Raw genomic sequence first — 20,524 nt, 5'->3', positions numbered from 1 at the left:
CTTTCTCTTTAAAAATATATATCAGATTATTGATTTGGCCACTCGTAGAATTTTTGTTACCTATATGATAGGTTTATTTTGATTCCTCCATAGCTTGGACCAGGAGAGCTCAGAGGTACCCAGTGGGCAATCTGCACATCTGTGTCAAACACACTTGGAGTCAATATTTATGGTCTGTACATGTATAACCAGTTTTACATATATTTTGTTCACAGTCATCTCCATGCTGCATTTTGCAGACCAGTGGATTGTTAGTGTGTACAACATGGATCTAATGTTTGGCTCAATTATTTCAATTTATTGTATCATTCGTGTGGTATTTTGTTCCAGCTCGTGGAGGACAACATCATCTCTTTTGTGAAGAAACAACTGAAGGAGCTACAGAAGGTTTTACATGCAGATTTTCCAGAATACTTAGAAAGTCAGAGCAAGGATGAAGAGATGCTGGAGGCTGAGGTTAAAGAGCAGAGGGAAAACAGCAGAGAGGCTTTTGTGAAGATTACACTGCACTTCCTGAGGAAAATTAAGCAAGAGGAACTTGCTGATAGTCTGCAAAACAGTAAGAGGATTTTTCTCAAGACTGCAGCTGCTGGATAAATGCAACAAATATCTCAAGAGCTAGACAAACATATGTTCACTCTTTAGAGGAATGAGATGTTGACTATATAATAATTCATGTATTTGGGTTATTTATTTTATGTTTTCAGAAATCTTTGCTCGACGTTATCAATATGAACTTAAATCTCACCTAAAAAAGAAATTTGGGTGTGTGTTTGAGGGGATCGCTAAAACAGGAAATCCAACCCTTCTGAATCAGATCTACACAGAGCTCTACATCACAGAGGGAGGGACTGGAAATGTGAATGCCAAACATGAGATCAGACAGATTGAAACAGCATCCAGGAGACTACACAAAAAAGAAACAACAATTAGACAAGAAGACATCTTTAAAGCCCCACCTGGAAGAGATAAACCAATCAGAACAGTCCTGACAAAGGGAGTGGCTGGGATTGGGAAAACAGTCTTAACACAGAAGTTCACGCTAGACTGGGCTGAAAAAAAAGCTAACCAGAACTTTCAGTTCATATTTCCATTTGCATTCAGAGAACTGAATGTCCTTAAAGAGAACAAGTTTAGTTTGGTGGAACTTGTTAATCTCTTCTTTAGTGAAATCAGAGAAGTAAGAATCTGCAGCTTTGAGGACTTCCAGGTTTTGTTTATCTTTGATGGTCTGGATGAGTGCCGACTTCCTCTGGATTTCCACAACACTGAGCTCATAACTGACCCTAGAAAGTCCACCTCAGTGGATGCGCTGCTGATAAACCTCATCAAGGGGAACCTGCTTCCCTCTGCTCAGCTCTGGATAACCACACGACCTGCAGCAGCCAATCAGATCCCTGCTGAGTGTGTGGACATGGTGACAGAGGTCAGGGGGTTCACTGACCCACAGAAGGAGGAGTACTTCAGGAAGAGATCTAGAGATGAGAAGCAGGCCAGCAGGATCATCTCCCACATCAAGACATCACGAAGCCTCCACATCATGTGCCACATCCCAGTCTTCTGCTGGATCACTGCTACAGTTCTGGAGGATGTGCTGAAAACCAGAGAGGGAGGACAGCTGCCAAAGACCTTGACTGATATGTACATCCACTTCCTGGTGGTTCAGACAAAAGTGAAGAAGTTCAAGTATGATGGAGGAGCTGAGACAGATCCACACTGGAGTCCAGAGAGCAGGAAGATGGTTGAGTCTCTGGGAAAACTGGCTTTTGATCAGCTGCAGAAAGACAACCTGATCTTCTATGAATCAGACCTGACAGAGTGTGGCATCGATATCACAGCAGCCTCAGTGTACTCAGGAGTGTTCACACAGCTCTTTAGAGAGGAGAGAGGACTGTACCAGGACAAGGTGTTCTGCTTCATCCATCTGAGTGTTCAGGAGTTTTTGGCTGCTCTTCATGTCCATCTGACCTTCATCAACACTGGAGTCAATCTGCTGGAAGAGGAACAAAACACCTCCAGGAACTTTGAAACAAGACAACATACAGGGTCTCAATTCTATGAGAGTGCTGTCAAAAAGGCCTTACAGAGTCCAAATGGATTACTGGACTTGTTTCTTCGCTTCCTCCTGGGTCTTTCACTGCAGTCCAATCAGAACCTCCTACAAGGTCTTCTGACACAGACAGGAAATGGCTCACAGATCAATCAGGAAACTGTCCAGTACATCAAGAAGAAGCTCAATGAGAATCTGTCTGTAGAGAAAAGCATCAACCTGTTCCACTGTCTAAATGAGCTGAATGATCGTGCCATAGTGGAGAAGATCCAACAGTCTTTGAGTTCAGAACAATTCTCCACAGATGAGCTGTCTCCTGCTCAGTGGTCAGCTCTGGTTTTCATCTTACTGTTGTCAGAAGAAGACCTTGAGGTTTTTGACTTGAAGAAATATTCTGCTTCAGAGGATGCTCTTCTGAGGCTGCTGCCAGTGGTCAAAGCTTCTCAAAAAGCTCTGTAAGTTATAAAGATTTAAAGATTTAAAGATCCTTCTCTCCCTTTAACAGGAATGACAAACACATCTATTACTGCTTAATTTTATATTACTGTATCTTCAGGCTAAATAGCTGTAACCTGTCAGAAAGAAGCTGTGAAGCTCTGTCCTCTGTGCTTAAAATGGAGGACTGTGAATTGACAGCTATAGATCTGAGTAACAACAACCTGCGGGACTCAGGAGTGAAGTTGATATCTGCTGGACTGAAGCATCCACACATTACACTGAAAACTATCAGGTCAGATAATGTATTTTGCAATTTGATGTGAGAAGGTAATTAGTAGATATTTAAAAAGAAAACTTCCCAGACTTTGAATTTGATGTTTGATGTTTTACAGATGTATATTCATGTTTTTTATTATTAAGATTTATAAACTCTGGTGATGAGACAACTTGATGAGACTAACAAACTCATATATACATTTACTGGAAAGAGTTAAGCATTTCATTTTAAGCACTTTATTTATTCAGAGTAGGCCAGTAAAGACTTTGCATGTACAAGAATTATCTTTTATTTTTTGGTGCTTTGTTGTCTTTCCAGACTGAGTGGCTGTGACCTATCACAGAGAAGCTGTGAAATTATATCCTCCATTCTCAGTTCCCAGTTCTGTAGTCTAATTGAGCTGGACTTGAGTAACAATGACCTGGCAAAATCAGGAGTGAAAGTGTTGTCTTCTGGATTAGGAAGTCTTCACTGTAAACTAGAAACACTCAGGTCAGGATTCTACATTTGTTTTTATTACTAATAAACACTTTCGTTAGCTTAATTTTTATGATTGTTAGACAGACGGTTTTTAAGATTTTTCATAAATTTTCTCCTTCTTTCCACCATAATGTATCGTCAAAAATAATTCCGATTTTTACTTGAATTTGGTTAAAGACTAAAAATAGGTTCCAACTTAGTTTAAGTTTAGCATAGATTTATATTTTTTACTTTCATTTTAACTATTCTACTTTTATTTGAACTATTATATTTCATTGTTTATCATTTCATTGACTATGATAAAACATTTAGATTTTAATGTTTCCTCTCAGTGATTTATAGTAACCTAAATGATCATCTGTGTTTTAATTTAGTGCCATCTTCTGGTTAACATTGTAGTTTGTCCACTACACACTAAACCACTATATATATATATATATATATATATATATATATATATATATATATATATATATATATATATATATATATATATTAGTCTTTCTGCGTAAGTTTCTTTTTAACTGCACTGCTGTTCTGGAAGATTAGCTGTCATGCTTTGTGTCTGCAGGTTGTCAGGTTGTTTGATCACAGACGAAGCTTGTGGTTTTCTCATCTCAGCTCTGAGCTCCAACCCTTCTTATCTGAGGGAGCTGGACCTGAGCTACAATCATCCAGGACAGGAACAAGTAAAGCAGCTGTCCGCTATACTGAAGGATCCATCCTGGGGACTCCACACTCTTAGGTATAGAGAAGTCTTTTGCAGCCACAGCCAGTCTCTGATATAACAGTAATAGATGACAGTTCTTTCTGTCCTTTATTCCCTCTGGTACACTTGCCTCATTGCTCGATGTGTATGATATTTGGACATCAAACATGTATGAGCTCCATCAAAAGAGTTAAACTAACATATTAGTCACGTGAAATAATTAAGCATCAGCATCTAATTAAAATGCATTGCACTGCTATGCTGCTGTTTCTGACCGTTACTGTTGAAACTGTGCTCCCTTAAAAGAATAAGGGAGCACTTATCTTTCACTCATAGTTACTGGTTGGGGGAAGCCATTTATTAAACAACTGTGTTTGCCTGTTTTAAAAATCTTACTGAAGACAGAAAATACCAACATGACCCTAATTCAAAGTTTACATACCCTAGTTCTTAATAAATAAATAACAACATGTGGATGTGTAACCCTCCAAGAAGATGCTTCACACAACCTTCACAGACACGCTGGCTCATGCAGTGTAACGTTGGCCAAATTTGTTTGCTCTAAAGGTGGAGTGCTTCTTTCTAAAAATGCTCATGAAGGATTGTGTGATTGTTTTTTTATTTAGCAACTAAAGTGCCTACAGGCAGCTGTTGTCATGACTGGCACTTTAAAAATATAATTCAGTTGAACTGATATTAATTTAATCACTGCTTAAATCACTTGTTTAGTCTATTTGTTTGTTTTATAAATTATGGACTCATTTATTAAACAAACTATTTTATGAAACAAACAAAAATATATCAGTACTTTGATATAAATAAATTATAATAATTTTAAATCTATAAGGCTGTGCTGAATCTATATGGTGAAGCTGTGCTGCCCATAATATGTACCTTTCAGACCACATCACCGTGAGTTAATTTTGGGGATTTTTTTTTTTTTTAATACGTTTCACACAAACTGAAGAGTAAAGTAAATAACATGCTTACAACAAAAAAGTCAAAATGTCTGCTCAGCCTGCAATTTTTATAAATATGTTGGACTGTTCCTTTATCAGTGTCTAACAGCATGTGTATGAGAGTGATGTAATGTCCATGTGTGCCTGCTGAAAGAGACTGTGCTGGTCTGACCCCCCTCCTCCTTTCAGGGTGGAGCCTGCTGGAGTACGATGGTTGAGACCAGGTCTGAGGAAGTGTAAGTGTGTTCTTAATGTGATTCATGAAAACAAAGCAGCACACATTCAACCATCTTCAAACTGTCACATCACTCATTCACATCTCTGATGTCAGGAGTCATCATCAAAGTGTCAATCAATGAACAGATGACGGACCAATAACTGCAGCTGTATTGTGTTTGTTCTCTCCATCAGATTCCTGTCAACTCACAATCGACACAAACACAGTACACACAAACCTCCAACTGTCTGACAACAACAGGAAGGTGATGTTTGTGTGGGAGGGTCTTCCATATCCCGATCATCCAGACAGATTTGATTGCATCTGTCCTCAACTGCTGTGCAGAAATGGTCTGACTGGTCGTTGTTACTGGGAGGTCGAATGGAGAGGAGGAGTTTATATATCAGTGAGTTACAGAACAATCAGAAGGAAGGGGAGGACAGGCTGTGTGTTTGGAAAAAATGATCAGTCCTGGAGCCTGAGCTGCTCTGATTATTGTGGTTACTCTGCGTGGCACAATAAGCAAAAAACATCCATTTCCTCCTCCTCTGTCTCTAAGAGAGTAGCAGTGTATGTGGACTGTCCTGCTGGCACTCTGTCCTTCTACAGAGTCTCTAACACTCTGATCCACCTCCACACCTTCAACACCACATTCACTGAACCTCTTTATCCTGGGTTTACGGTCTCATTTGGTTCTTCAGTGTGTCTGTGTGTAGTTTAGTATGAATAGTCTTGTTGAACATTTCAGTCGGTACATGTCTGTCTCTCACAGTCAAAAACATGTTTTCAGATTCATGGATTCAATCAGTTGATGGTTTAAATGATGATGGAAACTTCAGTTATTGAAAAATGGAATCTATTATTATCCCAGGATTCTTTTTTTTGTATGTTATGTTTCTCTGACGTTTAGTTCAGCTCATAATCTTTATATGATACCTCTTCATTAAATAACCGTAATAATAGCATCAAAATTTGGAGACAAAGCTTCTGAAGTATAACATTGTTATTCAGATTTATAAAGAAGTAAATTTCATGATACTGCATCAGTGACCCAGTATTTGTGTTTTTCTGATTTCATTTATAATGTGGGATTTAGTATTATTTATGGTTCAGTTTCCTTGTTTGTCCTACTTGTTCCAGTAGTGTTCCTAGTTTAGTCACTTGTATTTCTGGTTTTGAGTTTTTTATCTAGTCTGTTTCACTTTTTGCCTCCATGCATGTTAAGTACTGTTTCCATGTTTATTATTGTCTCCCGAGTCACTGTGCTTGCATGTCTTGAGTCTGAGTTTATGTATATTTCCTGTTTTATTTTGATAGTGCTTTGCCCTGTCTTCATTTTTGCTTCCTTCCTGTCTCATTGTGTCTGATTAGTCCCAGCTGTGTTTCCCTCCTGTTCCTCATTCCCTCCTTATCCTTTGTGTATTTGAGTCCTCTGTTTCCCTGGCCCGTCGTCATGTCGTCCCACTAGCTGTGTGTTTCTCCGTGTTCCTCGGTTTCCTCGCAACTACTAGTTTTGGATTTTGTTTCTTATATCCTGAATTAAATTTTTTCCACAGCGCAATAAAGCTGCCTCCCTAAGTTCACCCCTTTGTGTTTTTAAATTCAGCCTCACCCTGTTAGATAAGGATATGAACTTTTTGGGTAAGTCAGGCTTTCTGATTCAGGGTTTGTGTATGCTCACCTGAAAGGTAGCATCTGTTCTCCTGTACAAAATTAACTGATTGAGCACTTCCTACTGCAAACACAGTAGTATAAAGAACATATAAATAAATAGTAAGATTTAACACTTGTGCTGCAAATACAATTGTGATTTGATCATCACATATAAAAAAGCAGGACAAGAAATCTATCAGCTCAGTTTAACACTATATTGTTGCTCAGTGCAATGTCAATACTGATGTTTATTTCTGACATGGCAGCTGCACATTACAGATCTGAAATATTGCACACACCTAAACATTAAAGGTTACAGTGTGTTTATCTCTGGTATTCTCCCATAGCTTAATAAAGCAGTGTGAAAATCACTTCAAAGTGAATTTAATGTTATTTATTCACAGATATTTCTATAATCTAACATCATCAACCAAATACAGGCAAATTCCTGTGACAAACACACTTTGTACTGCTCCAACTTTACAGCTGAGCTTCATTTGGTTGTACTAGGTTCATGTTTTTCATGATATAGTAAAATATGTCCGTAGAAACATGTGACGTTCTGTTGTGAATAAAATATGGGTTTAGCAGATTTGCAGATGATTGCATTCTATTTTTATTATATTTTCCACAGCGTCAAAAGTTTCGTGGAAATGGGGTTGTACTATAAAACTGTAAAATTATTATAGATATATTTGTTTAATTTGGTAGAATCAAACATGATTTGAAATAATTTGATGATAGTGTCACGGTCTGGGGGGCAGACCGTGGGGGATGTTGGAGAAAGGACCCAAACGCTGGACTTAATGAAATGAACAGTGGGTTTATTTACAGTGAGGTAAATGTACACCACACATTGAATCTCCAAAAGTGCTCCCTCGACTCCCGTGACGTGTCTTCTCCCAAGTGCTGGTATCCCGTGCTCTCTGCCCCTGTGCCTTCACACACCCCGTGTGTCTTGCAGTCCTGTGTTCCACTCTCCTGAGGAAAAAACACAGACACAGCCGTTATGGCACCAACTCCAGCAGGCATACACTGACCAGCACTACAAACACTGACATGGAGTCTAACTCAACGATCCTGCGCCGGAGGAAGCTCCATCGCTCTGTTAAGTAGCTCCCCCGACGATCCTGATCAGAAGCAGGTGTGTGGTAAGCTAGGCGTGACCAGCAGCTGGCAGGGCCACACCCATCAGGCCTGCAGATGGCTGTCCTTCATCCTCCAGCCTCACACACATACACACACACCAGCATGGAACACAAGAACACAGTGCAGCAAACATACATCCAATACACTAATAACAATAAAGGTCCACACTGTTCACGAACCCCGAGTCCCCGGAACCGGGTCCGTGACAGATAGTCACTAAGGAAATGAAAAGGAAGACATTTTGTCAACACTAACAGAAACTCTCATGGGACTGATGTCTAACAGTGGGTAAATAGACTGATGTAGCACTTTTCTAATCTCATGGGGCATCAGAGTGTTTAATACAACATGCCTCATTAACCACTGTTATACAAGCAGTTTTTTTTCTATGCTTAAGTGCTTTCTATCTAACACTCACACACATGCAAAACTCCAATAGATGCATCAGAGAGTGACTTGGTGTTAGTAGCTTGCCCAAGAATAATTGGCATCCAGACTGGAGCAGTCACCAACTTTAAGATTAGTAGATGCCTGCGCTACATCCTAGATCCATGGAACAAGTAATATACAATGTGTGATGCATTAGTTGAGCCCACAGCTCACACAGAAACCAAACACACTGTACAAATTGCATTTTTATGCACAGTCCATATTTCAAAAGGCTCAAAATTATTTGAACCACTGACCGAAAAGCAATTTCATGTGAATGTGAATAAGCCATATTCAGCTATTAGCTATAGTTAACTCTAAAAGCCTGTTTAGAGAGAAAGCAAAAACTTCAGAAGAGGCCAAATCAACAGTCTGGTTCATTCTTAAAAAGAAGCAATGCCAGCAAAAAGGCCTGAAAGATCACAGAAGACAGGAAAAGTGCATGATGACAAAATTATTTCCATGGTTAAGGAAAACAATTTCACAACATCTAACCCAACATCTCATCCAAGAGAGCACGTAAGCATCTCAAGGGAGGAATTAAAACAGCCTTTATACGTGTCCGGTGACTTTGAGCCTCTGAAAATGGGGCACTATGTATAAAAAATGGCTCTAAATCCTGAATAGTTAGCACAACATTTCTGTTAAAACCCTAGAATTCAAGCTAAAAGACGACACTTCAATTTCATATTAATCGGCTGAATTAAAATCCTTTGAGACAAAACTACAAAAACTGTGTTGCTGTCCAGATGTGTGCGCATAGACTGAACTACAGATTATGATTTGAGGCACGCTCAAATCATAATGTTAACAGACAACCCACTCTGCATCCTGAGTGCTAAACAATATTAATCTCATTTAACCTGCTCAGTGCTGTGTGATGACATACTCTCTCTTAATATGTATATGATGATAAAACCATTCTCAGTGTTGTTATATAATTATAATTCCCATATCAAAAAATGTAAGAGTTGTGTGAAATTTTAGTGCACTATTTTTAAAGACAGACTGTTTTCAGTCAAAATCACATTTTGTACATTTACATGATTAAAAGTGATATTTGTAAACTGATTTGATTTTCACATGTATTTCATAAAATCTAAATATGCACCGTGTTTTACACCACACCTTTATTTCTTGCATTAGTTCATTTAAAATAAAGAAATGACACTCACTGGTATCTTTGTTGTCATGCCACCTGACTGTAATGTTATTGCTTGACTACTGTGAAAATCATTATGACATCTTTATGTTTTGACTGACACATAAAGTCCAACATCAGTACAGTTTTTGCAAAAGTAACAAAAATAAACAAAGTTGACTCACAACTTTAATGTAACAATTACAGCCTCACTTTATTTTTTCACTATGCGAAAATAATTTAATCACGATAAAACAATCTGATGTGTAAACATTAGGATGACTGTTGCATAGCTTCAATCAGAGCTCCATAAAACAAAAATCTGCAGAACTTTCAGAAACAGTCTGAGGTGTGCTCGTCTCTATACAAATACTATTTTTAATAATGACATAATAAAGAAATACAATAAAGCAAAATAAAACATTCTAAAGTAGCTATTAAAGCTTACTGAACCATTATTGCTGTTGTACATTACAGATTAGCAAGAAACAATTATGAGACCATAAAACCACAGCTCCCTGATGATGACAATGATGATGATGATATGATGATGGTGATGAGTTCTTCACCAGATCTCAAACTGCTTGTGTTCCTTGAAGGCTGCTCTGTGCACGATGTTGTTGCTGTAGAGTCTAGAAAGAGACCAAAGCAGAGAGAGCAGACGTCACTCATTCACTCAGAACAACATGAATCCATGTGAGCTCAGACTGTGAATGATTCCTCTGAGAGTCTGAGGAGAAACTCCTTCACTGATGGGGACTGATTCATGTTGGCTCACCGCACACAGTCGATGGAGGGGTTGATGGAGAGCAGCTGCAGTAACACATCAGTCGAAGCATCAGTGATCTGATTGTGACTCAGACTGTAACACAAACACAACAAGAGGCTCTAAGTGATCACTGCACATCATATTATTGTAGTGTGTGTGAACAGGCTGATGGTTATTGGTGCCTCCCAGAGAAGGATCAGTGTGTGACACTCACTCCAGGACTTGGACTTTGTGCAGATGTGTGATGAGAGGGAGCAGCAGCTGGTCAGTGAGCTGACAGTGACTGAGGTCCAGCTCTGTCAGCCCTTCACACGAGTCCAGCATCTGGACCAAAGACCCACAGACCCTCTGATCCAGCGTGCTGTGACTGAGATCCAGCTCTCCACCCAGGGCTCTACACAGGGACACCGCCCGCCTCACTGTGTCCCTCTCACTGTTCACAGGAACCAGAGACAGCAGCTGCAGGAGGACAGTTTTACTGACTCTAAACAGGACAAACAGAGCAAAGAGAAACTGTCAGGATGCATCAACACCAGTGTGAACGAGCTTCTCTCTGGTTTAGACTCTTCTGTGGTGTTTCCCACCTGAGGCGGACCCTGTGGAGGACAGGAAACAGCAGGTCCAGCACGCTGTCCTCCACCTCACAGTCTCGCAGGTCAAGCTGTGTGTCCTGGCTGCTGTGTGTCAGGATGGTGGAGATGGCCCTGCAGTCATCAGCAGTCAGACTCAGAGGCTCAGGCTGATCCTCCTCTGGTAGCTCCACACAGGAGGAGCAGGACAGATCCAAGCTGTGCTGCAGAGTCCTCAGCAGGCCTGACGCTGCCTCCTGCTGGACGTCACAGGCAGCACAGCAGTGGATGAACCTCAGCAGCTGATTCCTGTCAACACTGCAAGGAAAAAATACCAAAATACCAAATGTTAAAGAGTAAAGGGTAAATGGCCTGTATTTGTATAGCGCTTTACTTAGTCCCTAAGGACCACAAAGCGCTTTACACTAGAAATTAAATGAAACCTCTCCTCCATCAGAATCTGCTTCGTCCATTTCCTGAAGCAAGGCCAAAGCCTGTTGCGCGGAGAGGTTTTTCCTGCGTGGCAGTGATACGGAGGCCATCCTGATGTGCGTTCTCAGAAATGCGAACAAGAAATGATTCTCCCGCCTGGTCGGTCTGCTTTTATGCACAGCACTGTGCTGTAGTCAAGCAATGCCACTTCCTCACATACACAGTACAATGGAACAATGGAAGGTCTGTGCTGAGAGTCATGGAAGGTGTGAATGTGTGTCTTTCATATTTGCAGGTCAGTCAATGTGTGGGATATTTTGTATAGATATGGCAGGCATTTCTGAAAGTTGTAACACAGAGGTTTGGCCTGATTTGGATCTGAGCAACTCTGAGTGAGCAAATACAAATGTGCCAGGCCTCAAGGATAATGGGTGGTTTGCACAACAAAAGCTGGAGGAGAAACGAGCTGATGACCTGTGAAAATCTCAGCAGGGGTGATTAACAGCTCGGGACTTGCACCAGAAAATAAAAAAGCCAGTAATTCTAGGAGGTGTTGGGTTTTGGGAAGTTACGCAAATTTGCGCAGGTTTAGTAAATCTAGTGTTAAAGCACTTGTTGCAGGCTGCTGAGTTTGCATCTTTTGCTGTGAAGTACAGCCAGACTTTTGCCTGCTTCGCCTTGGCCATTTTTAATCTGTAGCTCTGCTCTAAAAGAATGTACGTACCTGGGCCCGCCTACTATCCTTGGAAAGGTAAAATGATTGGCTAGAATCCAAAGTGTATGACATCTCGGGGAAAAAAAAAAGCACCGAAATGTGCGCTGCTTTTCGGTCTGATTACTACCGTTTATGTCAGAACCGGTGGCATAATGGCACCAGATACCGGTACCCATCCCGACTCTTGAGCCACGATCGCCCCACATGTTAACTGAAATGTTAAAGAGTGTGTTGTAGATGATTTTAATGGGTCTAATTGGGCTTGTTTAGATTAACCTAGAAGATTAACCTATGTGTTCATATTACATGAAGTTTACCACCAATATCTGACCTGAGATGAGAAATGTTGTCCAGCATGAAGAGGATGGACTCTGCTCCCTCTGCTGGTATGGAGGTCCACAGGAGGTTCAGTTTGACTCCGTCTCCGTGTTTGAGGATGAAGATCAGAGCAGCACAGTCCACTGAGTCCAGCTCTCTGCAGCTCAGGTTGATCACATGACCAAGTGACCTCAGTAAACTGGGTACAGCGTGACTGTCATGAGCTCTGCAGAGCTCTCTGATGGAGCTCATCACAAAGCTGGGACTGGGCCTGAAAATAAACAGTTTATTTCCAACTTTGTTTAAAGGATCCATAAACTGCTGATTAAAGATGAGACCGCATTTCAAATCCTCCTGATTAAACAGCAGAAACTGTGTTTGGTAAAAGATCAAACTACATTCAGCACCTTTTAAACACAATCCTGTCCAGAAAGGGAAGCAGACGTGTGGTTTCCTCCTGTAAGAAGAGGTTCTTCCTCAGGTTCACAGTGATGGTCTGAGCTGACGCCTGCTGCAGCAGATAGTGAAGAAGCTCCCAGTTCAGACAGCAGGAGGTCAGGTCTCCACCAACCTTACTCAAGAAGGACAGCGTCAAGTCCTTGTCCTGGATTTCATGGAGGAGAGACAGAAGCTGCTGGAAGCTCTCTTCACTCAGTCTGCAGAGATCATAAATATAAAATATGCTTTAAAGTAAAAATGTACATTTTATTTGGCCTGTGATGTTCAGGAAAGACATTTACTTGACTGTTAGAGGACCATCATGGAGCAGCAGTGTAATCAGACCCTGAGCAGGGATGCAGCTCTCAGTCAGGTCCAACCGTCCGACTGTCCAGTATCTCAGCAGGGAAGCCAAACTACTGACAGCCCTCAACAATACTCTCTGTGATGGTCGAGCTTTCTTAGGCACAAGAGAAAGCTCTTCCACAGCCAGTGGACAGACCACTCTGCCTCTTCTTACCCACTGAAACAGGAGCAAGGACATGTCGATGGAAAGCCTGAAGATCACAGAGACAAAAGAGCAGAAATGATGAACACCAAGAACTAAAGATTCAAAGTGGACAGCAGATAAATGGTGTTATAAGAACAAGAGTCATGATTTCACTTCCTGCCTCAGACTGTGTAGTTGTGTTGTGTGTCTAAAGAGGAGAGCAGCTCCTCTGGCAGACATCTTGCTGGGTGTGAGGATGAGATCCACTTTAGAGCCACACAGTCTGAGAACTCTCCCCACAGACCAGCAGCTTTTCCTGTATAACTCTCCTGTTAACAGCAGCTGGAACCCCAGGAGCTGCAGCAGAGACTCCAGCTGCTGGGCCTCCTCTCTGGATCTTACAGACATGGATGTACACACACTCTGGAAGAAGTCTGGATCACAGCTGAAACACAGAGAAGATGAAATCAGAGAAAATGCTGGAAAAATTCTGTAAGTGAAAATATTAATTAAAATCTGTCTTATTTACCTGAGCTGTGAGATATAAGGCAGACACTGCAGGAAACTCCTCACTTCACTCTCTTCATGTGAGCAGCCTGTCAGCTTCACTTGTTTCTTCTCTGGTCGGAGTTTCAGCACTTCCAGGAGGATGGAGGTCTTTCTCTCTGAGAGGTTTATGGACCAGACTGCAGGAGTTGACTGGAAAACTGACTGTAATGATGGAAGGACACTCAAGCCTGTTTTAGTCTCACAGTCCTTCATATGGGAGTAGAGATCCAGCAGGAAATCACACTGATATGAGTCATCATCATCATCATTATCATCAATGAAAGGGAATGTTCCACGTCTGCACACTGATGATAACAGCTCCAGTATCTTCTCTCCTGTCTGCTGTTCTCTCTCTGCTGCTGCACAGAACAGATTCACAAAGAACCTCGTTGTGTCTTCATCTAATGTCTCATCATCAACCCTGGAACAATAAGAAGGAAACATTTAGTGATGATTTGATGTGAGCTGCATAAAAACAAACAAACACTACTGATGGACTCCATCTTGTCCTTCCTGTACATAATGAAGCTCCATGTTAAACACATCGTCCATCAGAGCAGCTGAACACTGTTTTACACTCTTACAACACAAACACTCATCCTGCTCTAACACATCTGCTACATCTGCAGGTGGACACACAAAGTGATGAAGACTCTCCGCTGTCTGAAATCTTCATCTGCTGCTCACTATAGAGCTGCTACCATCATCATCATCAGGCTCAGTAAAGTTCAACAAAGTCAGGAGATAAAGTGCAGCTTCATGTAACTCATTCATTTACTGAGTTACTCACTGAAGGACTCATTGAGTTTGCTTTCATGTTGTTTCCATGGTGATGATTGATTCAGGTTTCTGTCTGTATCACTGCAGCATAGAGATGGTTCACAGCTGCTTTGATTTTGAAGCTGCTCTCATTTTCAAAAAGCCACAAACAGTTTGAACTTTGACTTTAAACATTTGATGTCACGTTGTTGTTGTTTTACGAGCAGCTTTAAACAGGACTGACTTGTCAGCACTGAGCTACGTTCTTCTTCTTCTTCACATCATTTCATGATTCTGCTGCAGGTCAAATATGCAATTTTCCATCAAACATGTGTGCACTCCAACACTCTCCTCTCTGCTGCATGAGCTCAGTCACATGCTCACCTTCATTCACACAACTTATATCAGCTTATTGAATTTAACATGAAATCAATTCATTTCTTCGCCTATCAAATCTAAATCAAATTCAACCTGTCTGATGAGAAACTTCTTTACTTTAGATCCTGTTTCATCTGAGATTTATAGAAAATATGAAACTTCATAGCAACAAACAGCTGAACAGGTCAGTGAAACACAGTAGTGTACTGAGCACGTTTCCCTCTGAAATATGACAGAGTCTGAATACATTTACAATATGATCCATGTAGATAAAGTCACTAATATGATGCTGATGACAAACAAATAGCACAAGACAAAATCACCACTTTACCATTTATGGACCTTCAAATATTTCCATCACTTCTTTTCACAGCACATCTTTTCTTACAGATATTTGACTCATGTGAAGAAGATTTCATTTACCTGAGCTGTGAGATATAAGGCAGACACTGCAGGAAACTCCTCACTTCACTCTCTTCATGTGAGCAGCCTGTCAGCTCCACTTGTTTCTTCTCTGGTTGGAGTTTCAGCACTTCCAGGAGGATGGAGGTCTTTCTCTCTGAGAGGTTTATGGACCAGACTGCAGGAGCTGACTGGAAAACTGACTGTAATGATGGAAGGACACTCAAGCCTGTTTTAGTCTCATAGTCCTTCACATGGGAGTACAGATCCAAGAGGAAGGCAGACTGATATGCGTCATCATAATAGCCAACAAAAGGGAATGTATCAAATCGGCACACTGATGATAACAGCTCCAGTATCTTCTCTCCTGTCTGCTGTTCTCTCTCTGCTGCTGCACAGAACAGATTCACAAAGAACCTGATTTCTTCATCTGGATCCTCAAAATCAACCCTGGAACAATAAGAAGGAAACATTTAGTGATGATTTGATGTGAGCTGCATAAAAACAAACAAACACTACTGATGGACTCCATCTTGTCCTTCCTGTACATAATGAAGCTCCATGTTAAACACATCGTCCATCAGAGCAGCTGAACACTGTTTTACACTCTTACAACACAAACACTCATCCTGCTCTAACACATCTGCTACATCTGCAGGTGGACACACAAAGTGATGAAGACTCTCCGCTGTCTGAAATCTTCATCTGCTGCTCACTATAGAGCTGCTACCATCATCATCATCAGGCTCAGTAAAGTTCAACAAAGTCAGGAGATAAAGTGCAGCTTCATGTAACTCATTCATTTACTGAGTTACTCACTGAAGGACTCATTGAGTTTGCTTTCATGTTGTTTCCATGGCGATGATTGATTCAGGTTTCTGTCTGTATCACTGCAGCATAGAGATGGTTCACAGCTGCTTTGATTTTGAAGCTGCTCTCATTTTCAAAAAGCCACAAACAGTTTGAACTTTGACTTTAAACATTTGATGTCACGTTGTTGTTGTTTTAAGAGCAGCTTTAAACAGGACTGACTTGTCAACACTGAGCTACGTTCTTCTTCTTCTTCACATCATTTCATGATTCTGCTGCAGGTCAAACATGCAAGTTTCCATCAAACACGTGTGTGCACTCCAACACTCTCCTCTCTGCTGCATGAGCTCAGTCACATGCTCACCTTCATTCACACAACTTATATCAGCTTATTGAATTTAACATGAAATCAATTCATTTCTTCACCTATCAAATCTAAATCAAATTCAACCTTTCTGATGAGAAACTTCTTTATTTTAGATCCTGTTTCATCTGAGATTTATAGAAAATATGAAACTTCATAGCAACAAACAGCTGAACAGGTCAGTGAAACACAGTGGTGTACTGAGCACGTTTCCCTCTGAAATATGACAGAGTCTGAATACATTTACAATATGATCCATGTAGATAAAGTCACAAATATGAAGCTGATGACAAACAAATAGCACAAGACAAAATCACCACTTTACCATTTATGGACCTTCAAATATTTCCATCACTTCTTTTCACAGCACATCTTTTCTTACAGATATTTGACTCATGTGAAGAAGATTTCATTTACCTGAGCTGTGAGATATAAGGCAGACACTGCAGGAAACTCCTCACTTCACTCTCTTCATGTGAGCAGCCTGTCAGCTCCACTTGTTTCTTCTCTGGTTGGAGTTTCAGCACTTCCAGGAGGATGGAGGTCTTTCTCTCTGAGAGGTTTATGGACCAGACTGCAGGAGCTGACTGGAAAACTGACTGTAATGATGGAAGGACACTCAAGCCTGTTTTAGTCTCATAGTCCTTCACATGGGAGCACAGATCCAAGAGGAAGGCAGACTGATATGCGTCATCATAATAGCCAACAAAAGGGAATGTATCAAATCGGCACACTGATGATAACAGCTCCAGTATCTTCTCTCCTGTCTGCTGTTCTCTTTCTGCTGCTGCACAGAACAGATTCCCAAAGAACCTGACTGCTTCATCACGATCCTCAAAATCAACACTGGAACAATAAGAAGGAAACATTTAGTGATGATTAGATGTGAGCTGCATAAAAACAACCACACACAATTGATGGACTCCATCTTGCTGACTCACAACACAAACATTAATCCTGTGTGTGAAATCACTGCGTACTGAACTGTAACTGTCATTTATTTGCTGTCTGACTTTAGAGAGTAAAACACTAAATATCAACAATATAGAAACACACAGAGTGGAACAACAACATCTACACTTCATATCTTGTTCAACAGCAGCTTCACCTGCTGCTCACATCACACACGTGGAAATCACATATTTACTAACATTTGCTGAGAAATTAATTAATTTAAATTTTGATTCATTTACTTTTGAAAGTTTGCAAAATTATATTACATTAATATTTTCTGCAGCTGAAGAAGAGTCTTAAACACAAAGTGGATCATGTTGAGCCTCCTGTCAGAGTGTTTAGTTTCACCAAAGCAGCTCTCTTTGTACCTGGCTATATCACCATGGTAACAGATGCTGAACACACAGCCTGGTTTAGATCAGGTTATGTTCAGAGTTTCAGATTAAAATCAGCTGTAAGTGCCACATTTTCTCTGATTCTGTTATTTCCAGTCTGCTCTGAGTGTGATGTAGAGTCTCTGCTGAATCAGTACGTGTTATATATACAACCTGTTGATCTGTATCAGTCTGACTAACAGCACTGAATGAAGCCCAGCTGTAAAGTTACAGCAGCACAGTCTGTGTGTCACATGGTCACACAAGTTTACATGTATTCAGCTGCTGATGCAGTGTGAAACAGATGTGGAGCCTAATCTGCTGTTTAGTCCATTTATCACAGAGAAGATCCCACCAATAATATGAACTTCACTTTGATGTGGTGACAAACTAAAGAGGTTTCCTCGTCTCCTTCATCAGATTGTGTGTCAGACCTGAATGCAGCGAGTAACCTTTAATGTTTAAATGGAGCAAGGTTAAAGTCTCACAGCTCTAATGTGCAGCTGTCAGCTTACAAATAAACTGCAGCACAGAGCGCTCAAACACATATATTCATTCATTCATTCACTTCATAGATCTTTATCATCCATTCATGTGATCATGTTTCTGACTGATGAAGGTGGCATTCGATTGGTCCATTTGGTGTGGAAGAAGAGACAAATCAAACTCCTCCTTTTATGTGAGTGTGGGCAGAGACTGAAGCTGAGTGAACACAAAGTTTTGAGCCCACATTGTGACAGCTGTTATCTCTGACTGCAGCTTTAGGTTTCATCAAGCCAGCGAACACAAAGAAAGCCTGGCTATGATGAACCTGCTTCATTGTTCAGCCCTCTGTGCAGCAACAGACGCTTGATCCTCTTTTATCTTAAAGTTGATGTGACATGTTCTTGTCCTTTTAACATGGCTGTGTTATTGTTACTGTTTGATTCTTATTAAACATCATTTCATTATTGTCACACAGACAGAAGACTGTCACATGTTTCAAAGTGGAAACTGACTGATTTAGTAAGTCAGACAGTGAAGCTTCAAAAACAGCTCAGCTCTTTCATTTGAATGTTCACGGGACTAAAAACTCAAGTGAGTGTTAACAACAAGTCAGTAAGAAGAAGAAAACATTGAACCCTGATCTTTAGTCAATTTACAACATTTGTGTGAAATGAAGGATCAATGTGGATAAAACTAATGTGGCACTATAAAACTGATAGCAGAGAAATATTACATTAAAAATCATAGAACGGAAAATATTTTCACTGTTGATTTCAGTAAGCATCTCATCTTGTGTCGATTTAATAATGTGAAGAACATTTTATTTACCTGAGCTGTGAGATATAAGGCAGACAATGTCAACAAAACGTTTTGCACCGTCAAAGGCACCTGTGGTAACACCCAAAAGGCAGAGGACGACGCTAACCATCGCACAAAAAGTTGGATTTCTGGACATGCTAAAGGAAGGTAGAAGTTTCCGTATTTTCGGACCGTAAGGCACACCGGATTATCAGGTGCGTTAAGTGAAACAAAACAGTCAGATAAGACTTTAAGAGTCTTTAAACAAGAGAGAAAAGTGTGAAAATGTTCATGCCTGTCTGAGAAAACTGTATAAAGTGTGTAGTGAGGGGCTTTAAAGCCTTAAAACATCTATAATAATTGTAAAAAATAAAGTTGGCTACTTCGTGGATTTCACCCATCGCGGGTTATTTTTAGAACGTAACTCCCCCGATAAGTGAGGGAACACTGTAATTAACATATTGCTTCATTGGTTTACCATGCAAAGCAATAGTCCTGCAATTCATCTGAAGGTGCAATACTGTATGAAAATAATCTACCATAGTTTATGGTTTATTCATGATATCTGATAAAAAATTGTGAACCTTTTATGAACCAATAAGCTGACTGTGATTCAATAAATTACATTCCATGATTAAGCAGCGCTGTAAAGAATATTGTTAGAAACTAGAATTAATGGTTTGTGCTTGTTCTGGTTAAAGCACTTGCATTATTTACATATGGCCATATACATAACTATGGAATGTGATCTGAATCAGTGATAGCGCTGTTGTTTACAGGCTTGGTTTTTTGTGAGATCGTGAGACCTGGATTTCTTCCTTGCCAAGGGAGACGGTGAGCTTTTCCCTTTGAAAGAACCATAGCCATTCCAGGTTGGCCCAGAAGGGCAGCTTGCTCTTCCCTTAAGAACAATTGCAACAGTGCGGTCGGACGAAATCGCACCAATCACAGACATCTGACCTTCTGGATTTCACTTAACTAAACACTGACTATTAAGCCGGCATGACAGACATACGTGAGCTCAGATATGATTCTGGGGTATTACTGTTATTGCTATTATTGTATTCTATTTTCATATTGTCATTCCTGTTTATGAAATTGATGTTTAATGCAAGTCAAAACAGTTTTACCTGTGACTCCAGTCATTCTTCTGCACCTTAGTCCTCCTATGACTCTAGCTTGTGGCCCATTTTCCTTTTACTTTAAATCCCTTAAGGACCCACAGTGACACTGGTGTCACTGCCCCTTTACACTTAGAGAAAAACTATTTATAATGGTGTAACTTTGACTTTTAACTAATAAAGTCCCTAAGTGACGTCTACTGCACAAACTAATTCAGTCATGTGACAAGTGAGGCACTCTGGGTGTTCAAGACACCATTTTCAAAGTCTTGGTCCACCCGGTTAGCTAATGAGAC

At 40.4% G+C, this 20,524-nt stretch overlaps 2 protein-coding genes across 7 annotated transcripts in view; one reads left to right on the top strand and one right to left on the bottom strand.

Moving 5' to 3' along the window:
* The window catches only part of LOC146547138 (protein NLRC3-like), a 34,747-nt gene extending 28,034 nt beyond the window's left edge, over nucleotides 1-6,713 (top strand). For 5 of the 6 annotated variants that reach the window (XM_085265861.1, XM_085265859.1, XM_085265858.1 and 2 more), the window contains 8 exons: nucleotides 94-172; nucleotides 331-559; nucleotides 708-2,505; nucleotides 2,607-2,780; nucleotides 3,084-3,257; nucleotides 3,817-3,990; nucleotides 5,103-5,149; nucleotides 5,325-6,713. In XM_085265861.1, coding sequence (XP_085121987.1) covers nucleotides 94-172; nucleotides 331-559; nucleotides 708-2,505; nucleotides 2,607-2,780; nucleotides 3,084-3,257; nucleotides 3,817-3,990; nucleotides 5,103-5,149; nucleotides 5,325-5,851 — 3,202 coding nt within the window. In that variant the 3' untranslated portion in view covers nucleotides 5,852-6,713. The remainder of the gene's footprint in view (nucleotides 1-93; nucleotides 173-330; nucleotides 560-707; nucleotides 2,506-2,606; nucleotides 2,781-3,083; nucleotides 3,258-3,816; nucleotides 3,991-5,102; nucleotides 5,150-5,324) is intronic. The other variant, XM_085265864.1, reaches the window with a different exon arrangement.
* Nucleotides 6,714-9,690: 2,977 nt separating this feature from the next.
* The window catches only part of LOC146547136 (uncharacterized), a 111,990-nt gene continuing 101,156 nt past the window's right edge, over nucleotides 9,691-20,524 (bottom strand). The window contains exons 16-26 of the mRNA XM_085264082.1: nucleotides 16,913-17,341; nucleotides 15,343-15,771; nucleotides 13,763-14,203; nucleotides 13,415-13,678; nucleotides 13,046-13,300; nucleotides 12,713-12,961; nucleotides 12,319-12,576; nucleotides 10,856-11,158; nucleotides 10,486-10,755; nucleotides 10,281-10,364; nucleotides 9,691-10,134 (exon numbers count right to left, since the gene is read on the bottom strand). Coding sequence (XP_085120208.1) covers nucleotides 10,068-10,134; nucleotides 10,281-10,364; nucleotides 10,486-10,755; nucleotides 10,856-11,158; nucleotides 12,319-12,576; nucleotides 12,713-12,961; nucleotides 13,046-13,300; nucleotides 13,415-13,678; nucleotides 13,763-14,203; nucleotides 15,343-15,771; nucleotides 16,913-17,341 — 3,049 coding nt within the window. The 3' untranslated portion in view covers nucleotides 9,691-10,067. The remainder of the gene's footprint in view (nucleotides 10,135-10,280; nucleotides 10,365-10,485; nucleotides 10,756-10,855; nucleotides 11,159-12,318; nucleotides 12,577-12,712; nucleotides 12,962-13,045; nucleotides 13,301-13,414; nucleotides 13,679-13,762; nucleotides 14,204-15,342; nucleotides 15,772-16,912; nucleotides 17,342-20,524) is intronic.

Source organism: Mchenga conophoros, linkage group LG23 (genome assembly GCF_057382185.1).
Source record: "Mchenga conophoros isolate Kocher_MC1m ecotype Shallow Benthic linkage group LG23, M_conophoros_male_GT1.1, whole genome shotgun sequence".
Lineage (NCBI taxonomy): Eukaryota > Metazoa > Chordata > Actinopteri > Cichliformes > Cichlidae > Mchenga > Mchenga conophoros.
Note: the sequence above shows the minus strand (reverse complement) of the source record. Positions and strands in the feature narration are given on the sequence as shown.